The sequence below is a fragment of the Nesoenas mayeri genome (genome assembly GCF_963082525.1).
Source record: "Nesoenas mayeri genome assembly, chromosome: 21".
Classification (NCBI taxonomy): domain Eukaryota; kingdom Metazoa; phylum Chordata; class Aves; order Columbiformes; family Columbidae; genus Nesoenas; species Nesoenas mayeri.
Window position 1 is genome coordinate 4,132,546 of NC_137571.1, and position 25,489 is coordinate 4,158,034.

A 25,489-nucleotide genomic window follows, 5' to 3' on the forward strand; every position below is an offset into this window, starting at 1 on the left:
CGCTCCCGTGAAACACCCTGCGCCACGCCGCTTCTTGTTGCTGATCATAAATCAGCTCCTGAAAATGAAATGACACGGAGGGGGGAGCTCAGCCGCTTGACGTGGCTCCACCAGCCTCTGCCTGCAGCCGACAGCGTGCCCGGGAAAGGCAGCAGCTCTCATCAAAGATTTCACCGCTTGCTACAAGCCCGCCTTGCTCGGGAGCACGACCACACGGATCCGGCTGCAAGGGGACAGTAAGATCCATGAGAGCCTGGCCCAGCGCGGTGACACATCCCGTTGGAGAGCAGGTCAGTGGCAGCACACGCGGCAAAGCCGGAGGCCGTGAGCCTGGCAAGAAAACAGGTGGTTTCTGCCGCATTTCTCAGCTCGGTCGGATTCAGGTCCCTGGGCGGATGCGTTTCCTGATGTGAAAAGCTGCATCGTTGCTTTTAAGCCGCATCATTCCCGGAGGCTCGCAAGGCCCTGGCTATGCGCCCGGAGGAATTTGCCAACCGCTGGAAATTGCTAGAAGAATTTATAAAGCAAGAAGCCTGTCTGTCCCACAGGCTTCCCGGCACATCGCTGTCTCCCATGGGATTTGGGGCTGGCCACTGTGTGTCTCATGGGCTGCGCATCCTGCTCGGGTACCAGGGATCAGGGATGCGGATGCAGCACCAAACCCTGGCGATGCCTGCGGAAGGGCTGGGGCTCACTGTGCTTTTGTGCCTCTGCCTCTCATTCCCCCTCTTTACCCTGCCGAATACGGACTCGAGACCTAAATGAGCTCTGAGACAGTCGGGCAGTGATTTCCTGGCACCCCTAGGTCCCCCATGATCCCAGGGGAAGGGCTGAGCGCGCCACTGCTCTCCAAGGCTTTGCTGACCCATGTCGAGGTGACCTGCGCTGGGGAAGAGCTAATCCCCTGTTAGGGCGCTTGTGTTGACTTTCTGCCGCCGTCTCCAACTCCCGAGTCATTAGCCTCCAAAAAAAATCCCTGCTTTTCACATCTTGCGTTTCCTCTGATGGCAGCAAAACTAGCTTGAAAAATATATTTGCACACAGTTATACGGCATTGTCCAAATAATCACAGCAAGAGGGAGAGTATCTGTTACCCTCTGGGGAGAGCTCTCATCAGGTGGGTAAGAGGAGGAAGGTGAAGAGGAAGGTCGTCTTCTGTTTTCCATCCGTTACAATCCCAGTCCTAGCAAAGGAGGAAAGCCCAGGAGCTCCCTAAAGCCCCAGCCCTTCGTGCAGAGCCCCAGCAAGCTTTCCCCCCTCCCCAGAGGGCTCCAGCGCCGGCAGCGTGCCAGGGTACCCAGCTGGATAACTCATTTTCCGCTTGCACGGCCAAGATGGTCACAAGGATGCCGGGCGCCTCGCGGGGGGAGCAGCCATGGCGGAGGCCCACGGGGGCAGGCAGAGAGATGGGGGGTTGTCATGTGCCCTTAGAGCCCTGTGCCCTGGGAGGTGACATCCCAAGTGGCACCTGAGGGTGACAAAACACACTGCCCACCGTCTGTGGCATCAGCAGTCACCGAAGCTACTGGCGTGTCTCAGCTGGTCCTTGGCCCCCCTTCCTGCCCCTCGCCGGGGCAGCGGGAGGGATGGCTGCTCCCTCATTACTCATTAACGCCTCCGGTGCTCCTGAGCAGCCAGGACAAGGTCCTTGTGCAGCTGCCCAGCCCCGCTGAGCCCCGCGGATGCTGCTTCCCCAGAGCCGCTGATCCCCATCGCTCGCCCCAGGATATGGAAAAACCCAGCGACGAGTCCTCCCCAGTGACCCTGCTAGCGATCGTTGGGACATCGGGACCGTGTGCTGCCGTGCTGAAAATGAGCACTGCGCTCAGTGGTTTAAAAATGGGGTTTACCCAAGGGTGCCTGGGCTGTAAATGTCATGGAAGGGGCGAATGCGGGTGGCTCCTTGCTCAGGTGGGCATTGCAGGATCGTGGCCGAGCGCTGCTTGGGGCACTCACCGGCCCTTGGCACAGGGTGGTACATGCAGGAGCTGGCGTGGGAGCTGCCGAGACAGGCAGCCTTGAGCAAATGTTTAAAACCCGGTATCTGCAAGTGTTTAAAGGCCGGTATCTGGGCTGAGCGAAGATAAAGCCGAAGCAGCACCATGAGGCAGTGGGTGCACTGGCAGGGGCTCTGGTGCTCGGTCCCTGCGGCCAGACCCCCCACCCATCCCCACTGTGCTCCAGCATGCCCAGCATCACTCCCAGGAGCCGCTATGGCATGAATGGGGTTTTCCTTGTCCCCCCTTGACACAGGGCAGAGCGGGACCCAGCACCCAGATAAGCAGGAGCTGCCGGCGCCTGTGGCCTGGGGACACGGTCTGTCCCCTCCCCGGGCAGCTCCCAAGGTCCCTGCGGGGCAGACAGCGCCTCCAGGCCCCCCCTTTCATCTCTGCCCCAGCTGGGTACATGCCCACATTGCACTCCTCTTCCTCCTCCTCCTTTTCTTCCTCCTCCCTCTCGCAGGATCTATTCGGAGCCTCTTTGCACGCAGAGTTTTGGGACTGGTCCAGCATCTCCGCGGTGGGTGCACGATGAGCCCCCAGGTGCCAGGTTCTGGGACTCGCGCCCAGTGCTCACCCTGTGTTGGGGAAGCCTCCCTGGCACCTCTAACCTGTCCCTAAAGACCTGGGTGGGGACAGCATGGGGACGGAGGAACCGCACTGCTGCGGCGGTGCCAGGTTGGCAGAGCCACTGTGCCAGCTCTGTCCCTGCCCTCGGGGCAAAGCTGCCGTGTGTGACAAGAGGGAAAAATCCAGCAGGATTGGGACAGCAGCACCGGGTCACCAGAGAGGAGGCACAGCGACCCACGGCCGCTCTTTACTCCCCACAAGTCCCTTTAGCCGCTCACCGCGTCTGTGCGGCAGGGCAGCAACCGGAGCCAGCGCCATTTATTCCAACAGCCGGAACATTTCATCTCTCAAATACTCTCCTGCCTTTTTCTTTCCCCTCCAGCAGCGCCGCCGATAACTCCGCGCCAGCTCTGTTTACCGGAGCAAAGTCCACGCGTATAACAGCGTCCCTCGTGCCGGCCAAACCCACCGCGTGCCCGCGGCTGTGCCGAGCGCGCCGGGGTCCGGCTGCTGACACCCGAGCCGGCCGTTGCCTGGTTATATCCACAAAACAGCCCCGCGCTGGGGCCGGGGGATCCTCTTACGGAGCAGAGAACAGTTGAGCCTCTTCAATCCCCACCCTGCCCTTGGCAGCGCATCAGAGAAACCCCCCGCGCCGCTGCCATAGCCCCTCCAGCCCCTACAAGGGTCCGTTGGGCCCGGCCCGCACGACCCGCAGGTTTCTCCCCTTGTTTCAGCTCTAGATACATATTTATAAAGGCGACTCGTGCGAATTAGCAGCATTCCTCTCCTATTGAGTCAAAAGCCTCGGCACAAATAGAGGCGCTTCATGGAAAAAAAGAGAGAGGGAAAAAAAAAAGGTGAGTCGTGCTGAAAAAAGCAACAGGGTACTAAAAAAAAAGAAAGAAAGAAAAAAGCACCTAAATCTCCCTTTTCCTTTTAAAGCTGTGCTCCTGGGAGATGGGCGAGCGTAGTTATTTTAAACCTGATCTCTCAGCCCGGCGGCGAGCGGGGCGCGGGCAAGGTGGCGGTGACGCCGTGGTGACGCGGGGACGGGGTGGCACTGGGTGATGTCGCAAGCCGTGGTGCGCGTTGCTGGGCGATTTCGGGGCACGTAGGTTGGTGGCTTCCTGAGCCGGGGGTGCCCACTTCCCCAGCCGCGGCGGGCAGGATCGGGCCCAGCAGAGGTAGGCTCCTCAGCTCTAAAACCATGGGGGACAGTTGTGCCACCACCCTGGGCCGTTGCGCCCCTGCCAACGTGGGATATATCTAACATTTGCATTTTATATAAGTATATACTAAGAATAGAAGCGCCGAAGGGCGGGTTTAGGGTGCTGTGGGGTTTGGATGGGTGCTGGGGGAAAGCGAAGCTGTGGGGATGGTGGGTGCTGGAAAAGCACATCTACAGGCAGTGAGGACAGCAGCGAGGGCGATGTCACTGCTGGGTACACAGAGTGTGGCCATGGCGCTTTGCCACCATCTCTGTCCCCAAAGCAGAGGGGAAGGGGAGGCGGGGACGGGGTTGTGGGTGGATGGGGAAGCGGAGGCTGCGCTGTGCTGTCACCAGGGCGTTCACAGGGCCAAGCTGGAGCACCTAAAGCCCCCTGAGCTATTGGCATTTCATTCATTAATCTGCTTTAATAAACACTGAGGGGGGCGTAGCACCCTCGAGCAACCCGCTCTGTGTGCAGGATGAGGCCGCGGCATTTGGCCGCCATGTGCCGCATCCTCCAACATTTCCCCTACCAGCTGCTTGCATTGAGGGTGGGACATCCTGGGGACACTGCCTGGGCACCCCGCTGTCCCCATCCCAGCACCGTGCTGTCCCCATCCCAGCACCCTGCTGTCCCCATCCTGGCACCCTGCTGTTCCCATCCTGGCACCCTGCTGTCCCCGTCTTGGCACCCCACAGTCCCCATCGCAGCACCCCGCTGTCCCCATCCCGGCACCCCACTGTCCCCATCCCGGCACCCCTCTGTCCCCATCCCGGCACCCCACTGTCTTTATCCTGGCACCCCACTGTCCCTATCCCAGCACCCCGCTGTCCTCATCCTGGCACCCCACTGTCCCCATCCCAGCACCCTGCTGTCCCCATCCTGGCATCCTGCTGTCCCCATCCTGGTATCCCACTGTCCCCATCCCCGCACCCCACTGTCCTTATTCTGGCACCCTGCTGTCCCCATCTTGGCACCCCACAGTCCCCATCCCAGCACCCCGCTGTCCCCATCCCCGCACCCCATTGTCTTTATCCTGGCACCCCACTGTCCCTATCCCAGCACCCCGCTGTCCCCATCCTGGTACCTCACTGTCCCCATCCCAGCACGCCACTGTCCTTATCCTGGCACCCTGCTATCCCCATCCCAGCACCCTGCTGTCCCCATCCTGGCACCCTGCTATCGCCATCCCAGCACCCTGCTATCCCCATCCTGGCACCCTGCTATCGCCATCCCAGCACCCTGCTATCCCCATCCCAGCACCCTGCTGTCCCCATCACACCCTGGCAGGACGGGACGCCGCAGCTCCCAAGAAGGGGCAAATTTGAGGCTGCACAACTCCAAGCTCCACCTTAAACCCGGGGCGGGATGGGGGCTGCGGGGGCTGCTCCCCAGGGATGCAGGTGGCTGCAGCCAAGCCCTGCGGCTGCCTGTGCCAGGGATGCAGGCGGCCGGGCCTTCCCCGCCCTCCTCCTCCTCCTCCTCCTCCTCCTCCTCCTCCTCCTCCTCCTCCCCGGGGCGGAGGAAGGCAGCCTCCCGCAGCTGGCACTGCAGGCGGTGGCCGGGCAGAGCGGCTGCTCCGGGGAGTCTGATTTCCAGCCCTGGTTATTAATAACCCCCCCGCGCCCCATGCTAAGCCCATGTGCAGCGCAGAGCCGGAGGTGCTGGGCTCCAGGGGAGGAAGGTAAGAGCACCCCCGCGGGGGGAGCAGAGAAGCGGGGGTGTCCGCCGGGGGGGTCTTACGAGTGAGGGATCCTGGGGGGCATGGGGCAGGTGGGGGGGGTGCCAAACGCTGGGGTGCAGAGGTGGGGTGGGGGGATCTGAGGTTCAGCACCCCCGGAGCATCCCTGGACTCTCAGAATTTGGGGGGGGACAGAATGGCCGCTCTGGGGTACCCAGGAGCGTTGCCCACCTGGGGGGCTCTGGGACACGGGGCGGTGGGTGGGACAGAGCCCCCACAGTCTGCTGAGAAGGTGGGACGGCTTCCCTTCCCGCCCGCCCCCCCGCAAAACAGCCGAGAACTTTGAAAAATGAGCGTTGGCACCGGAGCGGGGCAAAGAAAATCAAAGCGGAGCCTTTTCCCCACCTTTCCAGGCGCTGCCCCTTCTCCAGCCGAGGGGCTGTTGGGTCCGAGGCTGCGATGTGTCATCGCTGCCGAAAACTACCTTATTAGGAGAGAAAGTATCAGTGAAAATCAGTTCTTTCCTTAAAGCTGTTGCTGCGAGGCGGCGAGTGCCAGCCTGCGCTCATTCTGTGGGGAATGACTAGACATGAGCTCAGCGGCGTGGCCGGGAGGTGAGAGCATCCTGCCCAGCACACCGGCCCCGGCTCGGCCACGGGGTTCTTCCCTCCATCCCACCCCAAATAGCGCCCAGGGGGATGTGACACACGAGTATTCGGTGGTGGCAGCTGCAGGTAGCGGGGCTGGGGGTAACGATGGGATGGGATGACTCTGCAAAGCGGAGCTCGCAGGGCTCCTGCTGCAGAAGACGCCGCTCGCCCGGGCGCTGTGTGTGCGCTGCTTTGCTCCTTCTCAGCCACCCTGGAGCCCGCCCGCGCTTCAGCAGCACATTCCCTTGCCGTGAGGTTATGCCACATTGCTGTAACCGCGGCACGTTTTACTGGAAGTGCCCGTGCCGGTGGTGTGCGGTGTGTGTGACACCCTGGGTGTGAGATTTTGGCACGGGCACAGCTGCTGCACTGGTCTCACCCATCACACTGGTGCCACTGGAGGGGATTGACCACGATGTGGTGGCCATTCCAGTTGGCACCGGGGTAGCTCTCATTTTCAGGTCCAGGCTTGCATCCCTTGCTCTTCCTTCATCGCAGTCATTCACTTTTAGAGGGTTTTCTTCCCTTGTTTTGGCCCGTGCCAAAGCGACAGTTTGGGCTGAAGTTGTCACCATAGTGTGCAAGGTTTGCACAGCCCCTGGGTGACACGGGGACGGTCACGGCAGCAAGAGCACCCCCAGCTCAGCCTGTTGTGGGGCACCCACGTCTCGCAGGGTGAAGAGGGAGGTCTGGGACCTATGACACTCACCGCCCTGGTTCACGTGTCCTCTCCTTTCCAGGGACCTGATGGCAGAGCCCGAACCCCCTTCAGAGCTGCAGCTGGATGAAGCTGGAGTATCCTCATCCTCGCAGGGAGCAGCTGCAGGTGCTGCTCCACACCCGGACCTTTCGCACAGCCCATTAGACCCAGCTTTGGGTGTGGGGCTGACGGCCTTGCACAGGGACAGCCCAGACACCTGCCAGGAGCTGCAGGCAGGCGACGGGGACACTTCCTTGGAGCTCAACATGCCAGGGTCCCAGCTGGATGAGGATGCAGCCGGGGTTGGGATCCCGCTGGATGTGGATGTGGCAGGGATCCCACTGGATGTGGATACAGAGGGAGCAGAGATCCCGCTGGATGTGGATGCAGATGGAGTAGACATCCCGCTGGACGTGGATACAGAGGGAGCAGGGATCCCACTGGGTGTGGATACAGAGGGAGCAAGGATCGCGCTGGATGTGGATGCAGATAGAGTAGAGATCCTGCTGGATGTGGATGAGGCAGGGATCCCACTGGACGTGGATGTAGGTGGGACAGGGATCCCGCTGGATGTGGATGTAGGTGGAGCAGGATTGCCGCTGTACATGGACACAGACGGGGCAGGGATCCCAACCAACACAGACACAGACGGGGCAGGGATCCCTCTGGCCATGGATGCGGAGGGGGCAGGCAACCCCCCGGATGCAGATGGCGTGGAGCATCAGTGCCTGACCCTGGAAGAGCTGGGGGAATACTTCCAGGAGTGCATCGAAGCCGTGGAGCAGCTGGAGAAAGAGCGGGACAGCCTGATCGCGGAGCTGGCGCAGCTGCGGGAGCCGGCGCTGCAGGAGATCCGCCATGCCCACGAGGAGATCCAGGCCGCCTGCCGGCTGCTGGCCAAGGTGGAGCTGGAGAGGGACAACCTGAAGGATGAGATCCGGCAGATCAAGCAGAAGCTGTTCAAGGTGACGAAGGAGTGCGTGGCTTGCCAGTACCAGCTGGAGAGCCGGCGGCACGACCTCTCCCAGCACGCCGCGTACCGGGGCGAGCTGGAGAGCCAGGCTGGGCAGCTCTCCGGCGAGCTGTCCCGCCTCAAGGAGACCTGCGAGAAGGAGAAGGAGGTTTTGAGGCAGCGGCTGGAGACGCCGCCGTGTCGGCAGGATAACCTGTACCTGCAGGAGAGCCGCCGGCTCTCCATGGAGTTCGAGAGCTTCGTGGCAGAGAGCCGGCGGGGTTTGGAGGAGCATTACGAGCCCCAGCTGCTGCGGCTGCTGGAGAGACGCGAGGCGGGGGCCAGGGCGCTGCAGGAGATGCAGGGGGAGATCCAGGGCATGAAGGAAGCCCTGCGGCCCTTGCAGGGGGAGGTCAGCCGCCTGCGGCTGCAGAACCGCAGCCTGGAGGAGCAGATCGTCCTCGTCAAGCAGAAGCGGGACGAAGAGGTCGGGCAGTACCGGGTACGCGCCCTGGGCACCCCTTATGCGCTCATTTTTAGAGGGCACAAGTCATTCTTTGCAGCTGGTGAAATGTGGATGCTGAAAGTGTCTGCTTGTAGGACCGAGGGGAGGAGCGGGGTGCATGAGGAGGGTGATGAGGTGGAATATCTCCTGCTGGTTGATGTCAAAAGCATCCCCAGGTGATGCAGCAGCCCCTGGGCAAACCCGAGGTTACAGGGATGCGGTGGGGAAGTGCTGGGACCAGGAAAAGCTTATTCTTGAATATATTCTCACTTGGGTTTGACCTGCCCCTTGGAAACGGGGCGAGGTGGAGGGGACAGGGTTTTCCTTCCCCGAGCGGGCAGAGCTGAGTGATGCTGCTGAGCACGGGCACCGCACGTGGCACCTGGTTAAGCCAGGTTTAAATGGAGGTGGCTTTTCTTTAAAAGCCCAGCCCTGGCGGGGCAGATCCTGCCAGGAAGGGTCTCAACTCCTGCCTCCCGAGAGGGTTATTTCTGGCTGCACTCGGCATTTCCCCCCTCCCCAGCGCCTTGTGCTGAGGGAAAAGGCAATGCAATATCTACAAGAGCACATTTGGCAAAGAGGCTCCACAATTAATCTCCCTGGCTTCAACACTCCCTGTTCTCAGCTCGTAATCGCTGCCTCCTCCCAGCTTGGCTCTGAGCAGCTTCTGGAAGCTGCTGCCCCCTCCATCCCTTCTCCTCCCTGCCCAGATGGGGACCCGGTGCCCATGACGCTGCCCCCCTGCGATTTTGGGGTCCGCTCTCCTTGGAGAACAGGACTTGGGGACATCCCTGATGTGCCTCCATGTTTTCTTTTCCCTGAATTCCTTGCTTATCTTCTCCTGACTCACAGGTTTATACAGCACTGACAGCTCCTCAAAACACACACCAAGTAGTCTAGGGGACAAAACCAAAAAGCCTAAGAACCCATCTGATCCCATCCCAGCTCACCCCTTTGTGTGTTCTTCCTCCCCAGGAGCAGGTGGAGGAGCTGGAGGACAGGCTGAAGGAGCTGAAGAACGGGGTCCAGCTCCAGCAGCGCAAGAACCAGGAGCTGGAGGAGCTGAGGACCAGCCTGCACCGCGAGCTCTCCATCTACAAGTGCGTTGGTGTCTCCTGGGGAGGGCTGGGAGGAGGAGGATGGTGGGGAGAGCCTGCTGGCTACCGGACACCATGGGCTTTTGCTCCCGGCTCCTGGGCACGCGGCCCATGCGGGAGCAAGGGGACTTGAAGTGCTGCTTTCCTTAGGAATACATGGAAAAGAGCTGAGGTTTCGGTTTGGGAAACGGTGTTGTGGGTGCTCTTCAGTGAGCGAGAACTGTCTTCTCTGCGTAACTCCTGGTTTCGCTCAGGTCTTCTTTACTAAATCAGATCTTTGTAAAGCTCCAGAAAACATCCATAAGCTCATGGACTATTTTACTCATCAAATGTTGCGTTGTTACATGCTACTCCTGCCTCAGCTGTACACACTCTTAACCACTTTCTGCAGCTTTCCTGTTACTTTAGGATCCTTTTTCCCCCTTCTCCACTCAAACCTCACCCTAGCACACTGTAAGGTGTTCCTGTTACAAACAGGTGTAGTTTTATCTTATCCAGGTAAGACTTTAGCACAGTAAACACAGGGGAAGAGATCTCTGTTTCAGCCCATCATGCCATCAGCCCTTCCAGGATTTATTAAGAGTTATGACATTTACAATTCCAACCAGACCCCAACAACCTCATGTCTTTGCTGCTCGCTTCTAAATCACAGGCCTAAATCACAGCCCTATATTTAAGCCTGGGCACAGCAGCGCAGTCTCTTAGCACCTGGCAACCTGCGGATCACCGGCCCTGGAAGCGGCCGCGGGGCTTCTCGGGTGTCAGGACGCTCCTCAGGTTTCACGTTTGCACCGGGGACCTCAGAGTTAAGAGCTCACACCAAAAATGACGTTCCCTTCTGGTATAGCTGGTTTGTTTGCCAAGGGCTGCGCTCACAAGACCACGCGCCGAGCCAGTTTCGGCGTTTCCTAATCACTTTTCTTCCACACCGCGAAAAGAAGATGCAGAAATAGCACGTCCCCCTTCTCTGTTCTCTCCTGCCAGGCGCTTTATGTAAAGCTTCAGTAACCTAAATTTACTTTCTACCCACACAGGGGCTGCTTAGAAATCTACGGCCACCTTTGCAAGTCGGAAGAAAAAGCGGAGGACTGTTGAACGCTGGAGTTTTCCTCCATAGGACAGAGTATCCGCTGGGACGTCTCCAGAAAACGTCCATAAGCTCATGGATGCTGCTCCTGCCCAACGTGCAGCAGTTGTACCAAGTCAGAAATACCAGAAAAATCACTCGTATTCCTCAAGGCGCTGCTGTCGATCGTGTAATAAAACTGCTTTTCCACCGAGGAGCAGAGAAAATAATACTTGCACTGAACAATGGACAGATATGAAGAATAACAGATGTATGTTTTGCTGTGCTTGGAAAAACAAATGTATCTTGTCTTGTTCCATAGGTGGATTGTGTGAATTGCACAGGAATTATTGTGCAGGAAGCCAGTGTTAGGGGGTTGATTTTCAAAGTTTACATGCAAGAGAAGCTTTATCCTTTTAACAGGATTCTTTCTTTTGTATTTCAAGGGTCTGCTGTATTGTGACATGCTCCACCGTGGAGAACAGAAATGTTTGTGGAGGTTTCCACTTCATATAAGTCTCACACTGAAAATAAAGGTCAGAGTTTAAGAAGCCTTTTAATTCACAAAGCTGTGTCTTAGAAAATAACTCATCTGTCTCGGTGAGGTACTTGTAAGGTATCCAACTAGTCATGCTGCAGGGTAACAAAACAATAAAGTTGTGTGGCAAAAGCTAAAGGGAGACCCAAAATCCGGACAGGTGGGACACTTAAGTGCATTCTTCACTGACTGGGGATATTAATTACTCATTTACTTGTTTCACAAAGAAAGCAGCAGAAAAAAAGAAGGGGAGAATCACACAAAATCACACAGAATAGACTGGGTTGGCAAAGCCCTCAGAGATCATCCAGTCCAACCCTTCGTCCAACTCCAGTCCGTTTACTAGATCATGGCACTAAGTGCCATGTCCAAGCTCAGTTTAAAACCCTCCAGGGCCGGTGAGTCCAGCACCTCCCTGGGCAGCCATTCCAATGCCTGACCACTCTCTCTGCACAGAATTGCTTTCTAATCTCCAGCCTCAATTTCCCCGGGCAAAGTTGAAGCCCATGGCCCCTTGTCCTATTGCTGATGCCTGGGAGAAGAGCCCAATCCCCACCTGGCTAGAACTGCCCTTCAGGTAGTTCTAGAGAGTGCTGAGCTCAGCTCTGAGCCTCCTCTTCTCCAGACTGAACAAGCCCAGCTCTCTCAGCCTCTCCCCATAGGGCTTGTGTTCCAGTCCCTTCCCCAGTCTTGCTGCTCTTCTCTGGACCCTCCAGCACTTCAATCTCTTTCCTGAGCTGAGGGGCCCAGAACTGAACACAACACTCCAGGAGTGGCCTCCCCAATGCAGAGCACAGGGGAAGGATCACTGCCCTTGTCCTGCTGACCACGCTGGTTTGGATACAGGACAGGACACCATTGGCCTTCTTGGCCACCTGGGCACACTGTTGGCTCATGTTGAGCTTCCTGTCCATTAGTCCCCCCAGGTCCCTTTCTGCCTGACTGAAGGCAGAAGCGTCCACACGTTACAAACTGTTGCAGCACCTGCTCTCCGAGTTACGCTTTAGTCTCAAAGTAGTTAATACAGAAGAGAAAAATCACACAAATCACAACTCCACACAGAACTTACGTAGAAAAAATTTATTCCATCTGAAGCACTTACACGCAATTAGTCATGAGGAGCACGGAGAGTAAGAGGTTGCTGGTGGAACAGGACACCCCAGGGGGAGATGCGCAGGAACTAGTGGCCTAACTCCTAAAAAAAGTAGTTCATCCACGTTTAATTTGCTTTACAGATCCCAGCTACCAATGCTGTTTGAGGTTAGCGGGCACGCCGTCCATGGTACGTCAGCTGGTAGGAACGCACACCTTTACAACTCGGTGGCCCCAAGGTTTTAAAAACCATTTCACAGAAAGGAAAGAAATATATGTGAAAAACACAGCTCAAGAAACACACAATAGAGCAAAATACATGGAAGGCAAACAACACTCTGCGGGAATAGCTAATGGATCCAAACCGCTGTCAACCAGCGGATGGGTGCAAAGGGAAAGGAAGGAAAGAAGGAATGCAAAACCCAGAACTGCCAGTAGAGACAAAAAATATATAGAAATTAAACTTTAGCTGAAGTCGGGATCTGCAGAGGCAGAAAAAGCCACAAGGTACAGATGAACTAAAGGAACCCCAAGACCTCAGAGCTGTACTGAAGAGGACAAGATCTTCCGCGCTCCAGTTCTGAACTGCCAGTGGATTAACGCTTGAATCATCTCCATTGGCTCAAACACGCTCTGGCAGCTTTAACTTTTGTTTAAATTAGGCAAAACCCACAGCTGTAGCAAGCTAAAACAGAAGAAAATAAATCATCCAACCCAAGTTTGCTCTGTGTGATGAAGGCAGCTAAAATGGGACAGGCAGCCCCGCGCAATGAGGCTGCTGGGGGATATGGGAGCGAGGAGCTACGCACAGCACCAGCGGAGTGGGGCTGAGCCCTTTTTTAGGGAGTCCTCCCCGTCTGGATTGAAAAGAAGCCACCTGTGGATGCGATCTACAGAAGGATGGCTGAACACAAAGTCTACGTGTGTCTCAAAACCAGTGTTAAGTCAATATCAGGGTTGAGAGGGAAGAGAACGAAACAGACTAAAAACAGGAAAGGGTTGTTGTTTAGGAGCCTTGACCTTCTGGATCCACGCTTCCTTCGGGGTCTTCATCATTATAAATGTTCTCCGCCTGCAAGACACAGAGGGAGGAACTGAAGAAGCATTTTGCCACCACACTGAGCAGGATTCCACCTGCTAGAACACTTCCAAAAGTCGTGGATGTTTTTCATCTGTATCACCCATTCCTGGTCCCCCAAGACCAATTAATATTAAAGAAAGAGCACAAAGAGCCTTTTTTAACAGCCGTGTCTCCAAAACACTCCCTAACATCTTCCCAAACAACTCACCATTTGCCAGACTTGCATGATATTATCTTCTGATACAGAACAAATTACCCAGGGCTCATTCGGATTCCAGGAGAAATCAGATATCTTTGCAGTATGACCACCGTGAATAAACTAGTATCGGGGAAAGAAAAAAGGGGAATGTTTTCAAATGCACATCGCAGAGATGCATAATAGGTGAGAACGAGCAATGGGATTCCAAAGACTCACCAACAGCTCTGGGGGACCATCCTCAGCATCTTCAGGGGATTGCTCTTCTCCAATTTTACTGTAAAAATAACAAAAAAGGAGGAAAAATGAAAAGGTTGGGGTTTACTTGGTTGGTTTCTGAAATGTAATGTAATTTATCAATAATATTTTGTCAGGACAAGGTGGCAAATTTGGGCTTTACCTCAAGTCCCAGACGTTTAGCCTGCGGTCAGTGCCACTGGAGGCCAATATAGTTTCGTTATGGGGAGACCACTGAACCTACAGACGAGGATGAATTTTGACAAGGAGTTAGTTTGAAGAAGCTGTAACATGACAGACGTTCCCAACAAACTACAGATTCTTTAAGCGGTAGGTACGGTTTACAGATGAAAAGAAATCGCTGTAATTAACTGCCCAAAAGCTCATATTTACTACTTCTGCTGGAGATGAATCTCTCCAAAACACACCACTTAATAGGATCACAGGACTGGAAAAGAACACATAATTCTGCACGCTAAGCTGACACTAAGATTCCACGTGTAATTCTATTTTGAGGTAACTACAGTCTTAAGTAGTAATCCTTCCACAAGAAAAAATAAATCAACATATTTTTCTCTTGAGCAAGGCATGAGTTGGAGATGGAAATACTATTTCTGCTCAGCATATGTTACCAGTGATGTTACCATTCTATATTTACACCACCAAAATGAGCGATTGTTCATTGTCACAGGATGCTCTGGTGATGCACAGTGATGGGCACTGGGTGAACCTTCCTACAGGACCAAGTTGAGATGAAAACGCTGCAGCCATCTCATCTCATCTCATGGTGCCTCCCTGCTTCAATCTGCTGCCATGAATAATTGACATTTCCTCTGCAATGCTAGCGTTTCACCTTGTGTCGTGGCTAAAGCTCTCAACCATTTCCTCATTATTTTGCCCCTGGCTTTGTGGACACTCTTATCTGTTCTGGAGCCACACAGAGCGCTACACGGCTCACCAAGAAGCCAGAAAATTATAAGCGGAAGAGAGGAAAGAATGTTTGACTTTTAATTTCCTAAAAACAGAGTCGAAGAGAATATTTTTCATCTTTTCCAGAGAGCTGAGTAGAATTGTCTACGTGTATAAAAGATATTTTGTTATACCTGAAATATTTCATCTTTATGTGATTCAAAAGAGTGCAACTTCAGTTTCAGGTTCCTCAAGTCCCATAGAGCAACAGTCTGGGAAAAAAAAATACAAACCAATTTTTTGTTGAAGTAGCCAATATATACAACCAGACCTCTGCATCAGAAACTAAAAAGCTGCGTTCTAAATTCAAGGCAGACGTACCTTATCAGCTGATCCCGTAGCCAGGATAAACTCACTGTAGGGATTGAAGGAGAGGCAGTTGACTTCAGCTGTGTGGGCGTCCACGGAATGACTGGGTTTGGAGGTGTTGTTCGACCGAGTGTCCCAACTGCATGCGGAAAACACGTAACGGAAACAAAAGTTTATACCCCATTTTACTGAGGGACTAAGGAGCAGATGGGAAAGCAAGAGGGACAGAAGCATTTGTTTTCTGAAGACATTACCCCACTTACATCATGAGTTTCTGATCATCAGCAACAGATCCAAAGAGAGACTCGTGGAGCAGGTGCCAAGATACATCTTCCACTACTGCTGTGTGCCCTGTGAAGATGGTCTTTGCATCCACCACTTTGCCTTCTTTTGGAACAGCACTGATATCCCACAAGCAAATGGTCTTTAAAAAAGCAAAACATTTGGAAACATCGCATCTTTAGACAACCACTCTCTTCACCTCCCCTCCCTCTCTAAACAAAATAACACTTTGGACCCTTGCCAAGGGACACAGAGCACAGATTGTACCCCAGCTGTATTTAAAGTACTCACATGATCATCAGAAGCACTAAGCAAATGCCCACTGAGGTTTGGGTTCCACGACAACCCATATCCTTCCTTCTGGTGCCCACGGAGACGCAGATCAGGGTTACACTCTCCAGAAGGGTCTGTAAAGAGGCAGCGTAAGAACTTCAGTGCCTACTATCATTCCCAGTACATCCCAGAATACCTGCCATTAAGTGTTACTGTGCTATACTAAACTTTGCACTGACATTTTCAACAGCTGGATGGAACAACAGCAGCTCACCTCAGTTACTGCTTAAAAACGCTCTGCTGGTGCGACATTTTTCCTTGTCTCATCATCTCCAACTGCACTTTGAGGACACCGCTTCTGATCCAACCCGCACGTGGCAGAACTAGTTACTCTAAACTACCTTGACGAGTTCATTGGTAAATGACTGTTCATATCCTTCCAGGACAACAGCTCAGCTACCCAGCAAATCATAAAGTTTCCAAAAAGCCACCTTCCAGCACCTCAAATACCAAGACATGCAGTAACAAAATACACAGTAAAACACCAAAAGGAAAAAAGCGTACCCTTCTACTGATAGCTACTGAATACCCATTGCTTAAGCTTCAAATAAAACAACCGTCTACACTAAACACCCACTTTCCCCTAAAATCACACATAAGATGCAATCCACAAAACTTTTTAACCTGTTTTTCACTACAATCTTTTTAAGGAAGGGCTGGCTGATCTCTGAAGCACAAATACAACAAAGAAGCACCTGGTTTGGAGGGGTGTTTGGTGTAATCAAAGACGAGGACATCGCTGGATGGAGTCTTTGTGGCGATGATGCACGGGTTCTGGGGCATGTAACGTGCTCTGTTCACTTCCCCCTCGTGATTTATCTTGATTTCAATTTCAATTTTCCCACTAACTGACCCAAAGCCTCCAAACTCTGGAAATAAGAATTCAGTAGTTGTAAACAACGAGGCAACTTCAGATCACGACACGAAGATCCAGACTCAACGACTGGTACTACCAAGCACTTATGAGAAGTGTTTAACTTGTAGCAATGCTGACAGCCAGCTAAGATTACAGAAAGCATCAAATTCAAGTCTGATATACTGAACAAGATACAATTATCTTTTTATCCAAGAGGGGCTGGCACAACTATGAGGCAGCAGAATTCAGACAAAAAAAGAACATTTGAAATATTACGCTCCTCTGAAATAAAATATTATTTTACATGAGTGACTTTCTCACTGGAAGAGTTTATGTAATGCTAAAGTGATAAGAAAAATACCAATAAGCAGTACTCCATGAAATTCAGTGTTCATTCCTGATGAGAAATAGGGAGGGGTGAGTCTTCCCCACACAGTTTTACAATAAGGCTGCCACCTTCTTTTTTCATCATTATATTAAGACATTATGTCCATTCAAATTACATAGTATTTCTCTATTAAGTAAAGGTACCACTTAGAAATAAATTGATCAGTTTAGAAGTAATATCCAAACTTTGCTGCCTGAACTTTAAGGAGAGACAAATAATCTATTGAAAAGGGAAAGCAAAAATGGTTAAAACTCCCGCAGTCCATGTTTTGGGTCTCTTACCTCCTTTCTCACTATCATAGTGTGAGGCATCAAACTGCGCATCGTCGTTGGGCAACTGCACACTCGCTATCACGAGATGGTTTTGTTCATCTGAAGTGTGCGTGCCGAGCACTAATCGGTGGATACTGAAATCTTTGCCCTCGGGTCTGCAGGGAAAGAGAGTTACATGAGACACAAAAGGAGGGGTTGACACAAATACTGAGCTGATTACAACATTTTTTGATGACAGCTTTTTGATAACACGCTTTTATCGCTGCTCTCCTGCTCCAACACCAAACTCGCTTCCCCAGGTGGAAATCACTTATCAGAACTCAAGATCTCAACCTAAAATTTCCCCAGCGCAACATTTTAACACCATAATTCCTGTGCCTTCCCTTCAGAGACCTTTGCAGCTCCTCCCAAGTGCAACTCTGAGTGGCACAAACACGCACAGCAAGCAGAACATTGTTAGGAAAACAACCCAGTGGTTATATAGATATTATATCTAGTTCTATTTTTGAGTAGTGTATTGCTTAGTAAAAGGGAGGGCGAATCTGGGAGAGAAAAACATGGAAATGAAATGTGTGAAAGTATCTTCTCAGTAACAGAAGACATTTTATCTCTCTAGTGTTCACAGTCCTCAACTTGCTGTTGCCAAGGGAAGGGTACTAAAAACTATTTAAGATAGAAATGAATCACATAGTGTCTTAGTTTAACAAAAAGTGATCCTAGATTTACTATGTACTCTGCTTTAGGGAAAAGAAAAAGGCAAAAGGATCAGTTTACCTTGTAACATCAGGAAGCCACTGAGCCGTCAAGCTGGGCCATTCCAAAGCATGGGTCATTACCAAATCATATAAGAAGGGAGTATTCTTTTTCCATATTTTATACTCTTCATTGATCACACGTTCTTCCACTGCATCATCAAAGGCTGCTAAAGTGGTTTTTTTTTTAAAAAAATGCATATGATTAGCTTTTATGAATATATTTACACCACATGCAAAACACTGTGAGGGGGCAACTGAATAAAGAGCCAAGTACATCACACCCTGGGTTGCTGTTGGACTATTCGAGCAGTTGCTGGATGATTAAACATCCTCTGTTGCACATTGTTTCTGGATATATGGCTCAGAATCAGTATTAACCATGTGAATTTTCACCATCTCAACTGAAGCAGCATAACAAACTCGTGAAATTTGGTGCCCCAGGATCTCGTGAAGGCAAAACCCAGAGGTGTAAAGATGTTTAAACTGCTGTTCAATGGAGCACTATGGGCGCAGCCTTGAACTACCGGCTCCCAAAATCCAGTCTTCCCCCGGTTTCTCTCAAAGTTTTATACCATCTGTCCCGCCCTCCCCTGGGGAAGGACGGGCAGGCAGAGCCCCGATGGCGGGGCTGGTGACATCCCTTTGTCTGCACTCCGGCACTCCCGGTTACCGGCCCGGAAAACACAAACTCCCTCCAGCCGCGGATACAACCGGATCGGAAGGTGAAGGGGGGGCCGGGCGGAGGGACCCAGGCAGGGCCCCCCATCCCCCGGGCGGTGTCGCCTCCCGACCCGCCGGGCCACAACCCCCCACCCGCTGGCCCCGGGGAGGCGGCGGCCGCGTGGCGAGACCGGCCCCGCCCCCGCTCCCCTCACACCGGTGCCTGAGGCGGGGCGGGGGGGGAAGGCCGGTTACCCCGCGCCTCACGGAGCAGAGGAGGCCGCGCCGCGGGGCCTGCGCCACGCCACGCCACGCCGCGAGGCCTACCTTCCTTGTCCGCCATGGCGGGGCGGGGGGGGAGGAAGCGGGGTGGCTGCGGGGAGCGAGGCGAGGCGGAGCGGGCTGGGCTGGGTGAGGCGGGCGGCCGGCTGCTCCGCTCCCTGCTCGGACCCCTCCGGCCGCGGCTCTATTGTTTCCTGCCCCCGCTGCGTGCCGCTCCGGCGCCGCGCACCCCTTCGCGCGCCAACGCCGGCCAATCGCCGCCCGCCGCCGGGCCGTCACAGCCAATCGGCGCGAGGCGCGGGGCGGGGACAGGGGGCGGGAGAGCGTGCGCGGCGATCACGTGGGAGAGCGGCCGGGAGGAAGGCGGGGGAGGAAGGGGCCGCTGAAGCTCCCCCGGGAGCCGCCATTTTCCGGAGGATAGAGAAGGGGAGGGCGGTGCGCGCCCCTCGCTTCGCTCTTAAAGCGGCAGCGCCCAGCACTGAGGGCTTCCTCCCGGTTGAGGCCCCGGTTTAGGAGCGGGAAGGCCCGTGGCCGCGGTTTCCTCCGGTCACCACAACTGAGGGCAGACGGTGTCGGGACAGGACCAGACTGGTGCGTGTGTGGGGCCGGGGCTTGGCCCTCCCTCCTCACAGAGCCACCCAGCAACCTTCGCAGTATCCTCACCTCGCTCTTGGGTTATTAATTATCTATCATCACTAATAACTTCTTTACTTTTTCCCCGCAATTCAGTGTAGCGGCTGGTTCCAGTCGGCCTGCTGTGGGTAACCTGGCAGGATCGGTTGTGGATCTGACCATCCACAGTCAAGGCTTAACAGGTTTAAAATCAAAATGTGGCTTCATCTGCGTTTATTCCCTCAGAGGACCGTTGGCTTCTCAATTCTACGTTGCTCTTTGTGACATTTTTAGGCGCTTACCTGAAGACAGAAACTGGAACTCCCATGTAGTTGTGTTTCTAAGCCTGACAGTAAGATCCACTCCTATTTAAAGTAGCCTTGGTGATGTTGTGTGCTACCCATTAATCTGTAATTTACATTACTTACAGAACTCTTGGGCTCAGCTGTGCATAAATATTTTGATTCACAAAAATATTAGGAAAATTAGAATGGTTATTTTATCTGGAGATGCGGGGAGTTTCTGAAGAAACTTAGTTAATAAGGTTCTCCAATTTGTGTCTGTTAGATTTACAAATGAAAGCTTGCATGAAACTGAGCAACTTCTAAGGTCTGAAAATTTGACTTTTAAATAGGGATTTGATAACAGTTCTTGCTTTAAAAACTTTTGAAGACATTGTGCAACAAAAGAAACAGGAAAACTTGGTGCTTGTGTGCCATGCATGTGTTTCTAGGATTGAAGCCTTAAATGTAGTCCCTGTCCTAAGAAAAAAATTGATTGGCTCCAGATCTTCCTTCCTGGGGTTTGGAGGCAATGCAAATTCCAGCTTGCTGTGTAAAGTACCAGTGGGCTGATTATTTTTCGTTACTAAGGTATTTTATTATTTGAGAATTAATAAAACACTTGGTGCTGTGTGAAACAAGGAAGAAGAAACATGGTTCTTCCCAGAAAAGGCCGAAGTTCACGCTTTCTGTAAGCACTGTAGTCCTTTGGCTTCACTGGCTGAGTGTAACTTGTATCAGTTCAGAGGCAAGTGGTGTAGGATTAAATTTGAAACTTCCCTTGTCTCCCAGTGACAGTTTGGAGAGCAAACAACTCAAATGAGGTGCATTTAGTGATTCTTGAGTATCTGAGCCTGTCTACAACTTAACAAACTGCTGTTGAATGGAAAGAACTGAACACAGAGATGATTCTCCCTTTTCTCCCGCAGCATCCCAAGTGCTGAAGCTCTCACTGAGGTGCCCACGTTTCCAGCCGCCGGGAAGCGAGTGAGTTGGCCAAACCAGCAGCCATGGCAGCCGACGAGAGGGACTACAACCTGACAGAGGAGCAGAAGGCCATCAAAGCCAAATACCCACCGCTCAATAAGAAATATGAATGTGAGCGTTTTTAGCAATGTCCTGAGAGTGCAATCATGACGGGAAGGGAGGGGACAGAAAACAGCTGGATGTGCTTTTTAGGTGCATGTGAAGTTTCTTAATGTGTTGGTATTGTGTGTGTTTAGACTGCGGGATGCATCTGCAGTTGAATTAATAGAGATATCTACATTTTTCTTTATCACCGGTAAATGCCTTTGTTGTTATGGGTGCAAAAGAAATCATAATAGAAATCAATTAGTTAAGTCTCACTTTGGAAACACTCCCCTTTCAGGCTATTTCTTAGCAAGGCGGTACATTTTTCTACCTCTTATATAGGAAAACTGTGTTGGTCTTCCCTGTGGTGTTTTTTCTCCTACATGTACTGCTTAAAGATCAATTATCTCTCCCTCTCCCCACCCCTGCAATGTCTTCTAAGAACACATCAGGCAAGTGACAGCCCAGGGCACTCACAGGAGTTCACAAACACATTCAGTGTTTGAGCTGTATCTGTCTGGAGGGACGGTGTCTGTTCCTCTGTTAGAATGTATATTTTTGGGATGCGTTCAGATCTTTATTTGATAGCAGTGAAGAAATATGGTGACGTATTGCAATAGTCACGCTGTTCCCATAACTGGAAGAGGTTTTATTCTCCTTTTACATCTGCTGGAATTTGTTTGCTTTAGAGACCGTCGTTGAGAATCCATTAATAATGTGTGAACGATTTAAACAGCATCAGAACAATCTGCCAGTTAGAGTGACCATGGTGTGGTGTTTATTTTACATCCCAAGTTAGCTCTGTTTTTGCCAATTTGGCATTTCTCTCACTCCTCTAAATGAATATAAATATTGTTCATATATCATAAAACTTGATACATGCTTGGGATGTTAGCCCTATGTTATTAGTGATGATTGCCTTTTATTTTGTATTACATACTTCAAAAAAAACCTTCTTTTTGTATAATGGATGGTTTTGGGTGTGGACAGGTGTATTTGTTCACTGAGCTGGAAATATTTGCAAATCTCACCCTCTACATGAATAATTTTCCATCCTGCAGACTTCAGCAAAAGCTTTTTACTTCTGGTTGAAGTTTATCTTTATTGCAGTTAACTTGTAGAAACCCGTTGCGTTACAACAGCCATACCTTGCACCCAGTATTATACACTGTTTTTCTGCTTGGTAGGAATAATCCAAGATTCCACCTGTGCTAACGTTTTCTTATATATTGCAAAATAGATTATCACTGTTTCACATCTGAAAATGAATGCAAAAAGTTCTTGTTGTAACAGCAATATCTGATTTTCTTTTCTTTAGTGCTTACTTTTAAAGTATATTTGGTGATGTTGTGCCTTTTCTTTGTCGTTCCCTGCAGATTTGGATCACACCGCAGATGTGCAGTAAGTGTGGGCAGCTGGGGTTTCTCACTATGACAAATTAAGTCACTGCTTTAAGTCCGGAGTAACTGTTGAGAACTGGTTGCAGATGTACACCTGGTGGAACTGTGAAATGTCACACACTGTGGTTTTTGATGGTCAGTTATTTCTTCTGCTCTTGGGACAGCATAAAATCACATTTGGCTTCTTTTCTAATGTGCTGCTGCCGATTAGACTTTTGTTACTTGGAAATGTCTTTTGAAATCTCCTTTTAATCTCTTCCTTTTAAATGAAATTCCTTCTGAGTAGTTCACTTTTATAGACATCTAATTTAGGAAATAACTTTCTTGTTGTCTGGTAAACCATTGATTTTTCCATATTCTCATGGTTTTTTAGGCTCCATGCCTGGGGGGACACTTTGGAAGAAGCCTTTGAGCAGTGTGTCATGGCCATGTTTGGCTACATGACCGACACAGAGACCGTGGAACCTGTGGATACCGTAGAGGTAGAGGCAGAAGGTAAGGCTGCGCTGCCTTCTATAGAAGGGGACCAAAATTTTGAATCTTTACGCATAGTGTTGTTGCAGTTAATTAAAATCTAATTAAGCATCACTAATCTGAATCTTCTAATAGTGCAGAAGGTGTACATTAGATATACATCTGATGTACTCTTAAAAACGTTTGGGTGAGGTAAATCAGCTGAGCATCTTCTCTGCTTCAACCATGCAGGACATGACATGTTGTCTCTTCTCTTCCACTTCTTGGATGAGTGGCTATATAAATTCAGCGCTAATGAGTTCTTCATACCCAGGGTAAGTGTTCTATTCGGATCTTTTTCCATTTGTAAGTTGAGGATATTCTCTGATAATACCAGCACTGAATTTGATGTTACTTTAGGGGGGAAAAAAAAGGAACACAACAGGTCACTTAATCACAGTGGAATATAACCCTTGTAAATGGGATTTACTGAGAATTTCTGCCTGAAGATAGAAGATGTTACTGATGTATTTCTCCTCTTGCTTTCTCTGCAGGAAGTGAAAGTGCTTTACATTGACCGAATGCAATTCAAAATAAGATCAATTGGGTGAGCTTAAATGATCAGTTGAGTAATTTACTGAAAATGCACCTATTGCCTCCAGAGTAACGACTCTGAAATCCCGTGATGTGCTGGCATCCTCTGGTGCTTTCTAAGAAGTGGATTGTGGAATTCTTTTTTCCTTCCTTTGAGGATTTAAAGGAAAATCTCACTGTCTTGTGCTCATCAGTGAAACTATTTGATAAATATTACCAAAATTCCAAACACCTCTCTTCTTTTTGTCTTTAAAGGTGGGGAGAAGAGTTCTCCTTACCCAAACACCCTCAGGTATGCAGTGCTTCATCTGTACTTCTACATTGTGGGGGTAGGATGGGGAGGGGTGGTGTCTTTTAAATCGGATCTTTAAGTTTTCAAGAGATCCAAGTATAAACACATCTCAATGGTATCACAGGCGCTGGACTTAAAATCTCATGTTCTGCCTGTTTCTGCATCTGATGCTTCCTCAGCACTAGCAAAGAGGAGGAGGAATTTGTAATAGAGGCAATAAAAGAAGGGAAGAGTTACTTATTCACTAGTATGCCAACTTTCTTATTCATCAAAACAAATATAGTTACAGCTTTTAGGGAGGAAAAACTATGAAACGATAAAATTGTAGAAGGTAATAAATACTGTGTGTTATGAACTGCTAGAAGGGATGTTATTCAGAGCGTCCATGCTTTTGTGTCTTTTCTTTCTAGGGCACAGAGGTGAAAGCCATAACGTACTCAGCAATGCAGATCTGTGAAGACGAAAAGCCAGAAGTCTTTGTCATCATTGATATTTAAAGCAAGAAAAGCGTGGTCGAGCAGATGCTTCTCATCAGCTGGCAGAAGTCCCTTGAAAAGTGTAATCCCCGAAGTTATTAAGGAATTGGCCAATTTGAGTCATAAATTGGAGGGAGTCATTGTGGGGACTGTCAGCCTGTGGATGGTGAGACAGAAATACCTGCAGGCCAGGAAAGAAAAGAGCTGGTTGGATTTTGGGGGGTGTTGAGAAGAAGAGTTGTAGGGGCTGGAAGTCTCTCAGGATTGCTAGTACTCAGCTTTTAAGGCTTCTACATATGTTAGATGCTATATGAACTAAACAGAAATTAGTGGAGCTGTTAGGTGAAATACTCTGGTTTTATAAGGTGCCACGAGATAATGTTCATCTACATGATTTCATTTGCAGGTTGAAGTGTTCCAATTCTGGGCTGACGTCCCTTCTCATATTATATAAAAGGTCCAAAAGACCAAAGTGGGTTGGATTTAATGTGGAAAAAATTCTGTCTGTTCAAAGGACACCAATTTAAAAAACAAACACACCTTTAGATTACTTAAAAAAAAAAGTCATACCAGCAGGTGGTGCTGAATTGCTGTAAATGAATTTCCACATGAAATCCTAAAGCATGTGATCATGTACACAGAATCCTAATAGCTTCTGTTATCATTCTAAAAAGTATTTGCTGCCATAGAAGGGGATGTACCAGATTTTATGTCGTGCAGAAGGTGATTCTCTTATTTTAAAAAGCAGATCATTTGAATCTGCTTCACTGTCTTCCTTTAGAAAGGACAAGCCAGAGAATACTTTAATGTCAAAGGATAATGGACTTCACTGAATCAAAATTAATCAAAAAACAATCAAAAGTGGGGTTTGTTTTAAATCATAGGACAGCAAATGTGCGTTACCTGCCAGTGCTCTGAGTAAGGAACAGTCGGTGCTGGCCTGACCGGCCTTTTTTATTATAAATGCTACAAGTGCCTCGCCTCTGAGGGACTATCTCATTTTATTGTGTTGTAAAGGCATCTTAAATAAATCGGGTTTTATTCCTATATTGTGAAGATCTGTTTTTATTTCCATATCATGAAGTTTGAGGGTTAAATTCCCTTTTATTTCTTAAGAAAGCTTCAATGCTGAAATAAAATTTGAACTGAAAGATTTGATGGATGGGTGGGTGAATAATTTTGGCCAGTGGATTTGTAACAGAAATGAATTACACTCGGGCTTTTTTCTCCACTAAGGTGAGAAGATTCTTTTTGTCAGGAAGAATGGCGATATGCCTATTTGATGGTACAAAAGTACGACTTCTCACACAGCGGGCTTTCCTCCCACCTCAGGATCAACCCCCGAAAGTGACCGCCATGGCGGGCCGCGCGGCACCGCCCCCAGCCGCGGCTTCGACACCTCATTGGCTGGTTGGGTCAGGTGGCTGGGATTAGCCAATCAGGCGTCGAGTTGAGGCGGCTTTAGTCTCCATGCAGCCTGAGGAGGGTTCCCTACACCCTCTGACAGGAGCCTTATATTCTCCCCAAATAGCCAGCCCCTCGTCAATGATCTATAAACTTTCCTCTACCTTGACTTGAGTAAGGCATTTGACACAGCCTCCCACAGCATCCTCATAGCTAAACTG

The 25,489-nt window shown here is 50.8% G+C and overlaps 3 protein-coding genes across 5 annotated transcripts; 2 read left to right on the plus strand and 1 right to left on the minus strand.

The window, feature by feature from the left end:
- Positions 1–5,424: 5,424 nt before the first annotated feature.
- SYNC (syncoilin, intermediate filament protein) lies at positions 5,425–10,464 on the plus strand (the record flags this gene model as incomplete). Its single annotated transcript, XM_080357597.1, has 4 exons — positions 5,425–5,468; positions 6,856–8,269; positions 9,248–9,372; positions 10,404–10,464. The coding sequence occupies 4 exons, from the start codon at positions 5,425–5,427 to the stop codon at positions 10,462–10,464; spliced, it is 1,644 nt and encodes a 547-aa protein (XP_080213723.1).
- Positions 10,465–12,038: 1,574 nt separating this feature from the next.
- RBBP4 (RB binding protein 4, chromatin remodeling factor) lies at positions 12,039–18,935 on the minus strand. Its single transcript, XM_080357405.1, has 12 exons — positions 18,731–18,935; positions 17,763–17,910; positions 16,998–17,143; positions 16,168–16,341; positions 15,431–15,546; positions 15,121–15,281; positions 14,870–14,996; positions 14,683–14,760; positions 13,743–13,819; positions 13,562–13,619; positions 13,355–13,465; positions 12,039–13,137 (listed from the first exon to the last, which is right to left on the minus strand). Exons 1-12 carry the CDS (start codon positions 18,744–18,746, stop codon positions 13,072–13,074), a joined length of 1,278 nt encoding a protein of 425 aa, XP_080213531.1. The 5' UTR covers positions 18,747–18,935; the 3' UTR covers positions 12,039–13,071.
- A 108-nt stretch (positions 18,936–19,043) lies between these two features.
- ZBTB8OS (zinc finger and BTB domain containing 8 opposite strand) lies at positions 19,044–24,911 on the plus strand. 3 transcript variants are annotated; one of them, XM_080357541.1, is made up of 8 exons: positions 19,044–19,276; positions 20,508–20,676; positions 22,026–22,050; positions 22,423–22,544; positions 22,755–22,837; positions 23,057–23,109; positions 23,352–23,388; positions 23,799–24,911. In XM_080357541.1, the coding sequence occupies exons 2-8, from the start codon at positions 20,589–20,591 to the stop codon at positions 23,883–23,885; spliced, it is 495 nt and encodes a 164-aa protein (XP_080213667.1). In that variant the 5' UTR covers positions 19,044–19,276; positions 20,508–20,588; the 3' UTR covers positions 23,886–24,911. The 3 variants fall into 3 exon arrangements, with proteins under 3 accessions (XP_080213667.1, XP_080213668.1, XP_080213669.1); XM_080357542.1 differs by lacking the exon at positions 19,044–19,276 and adding an exon at positions 19,549–19,649; XM_080357543.1 differs by lacking the exons at positions 19,044–19,276; positions 20,508–20,676; positions 22,026–22,050 and adding an exon at positions 22,133–22,184.
- Positions 24,912–25,489: the final 578 nt, after the last annotated feature.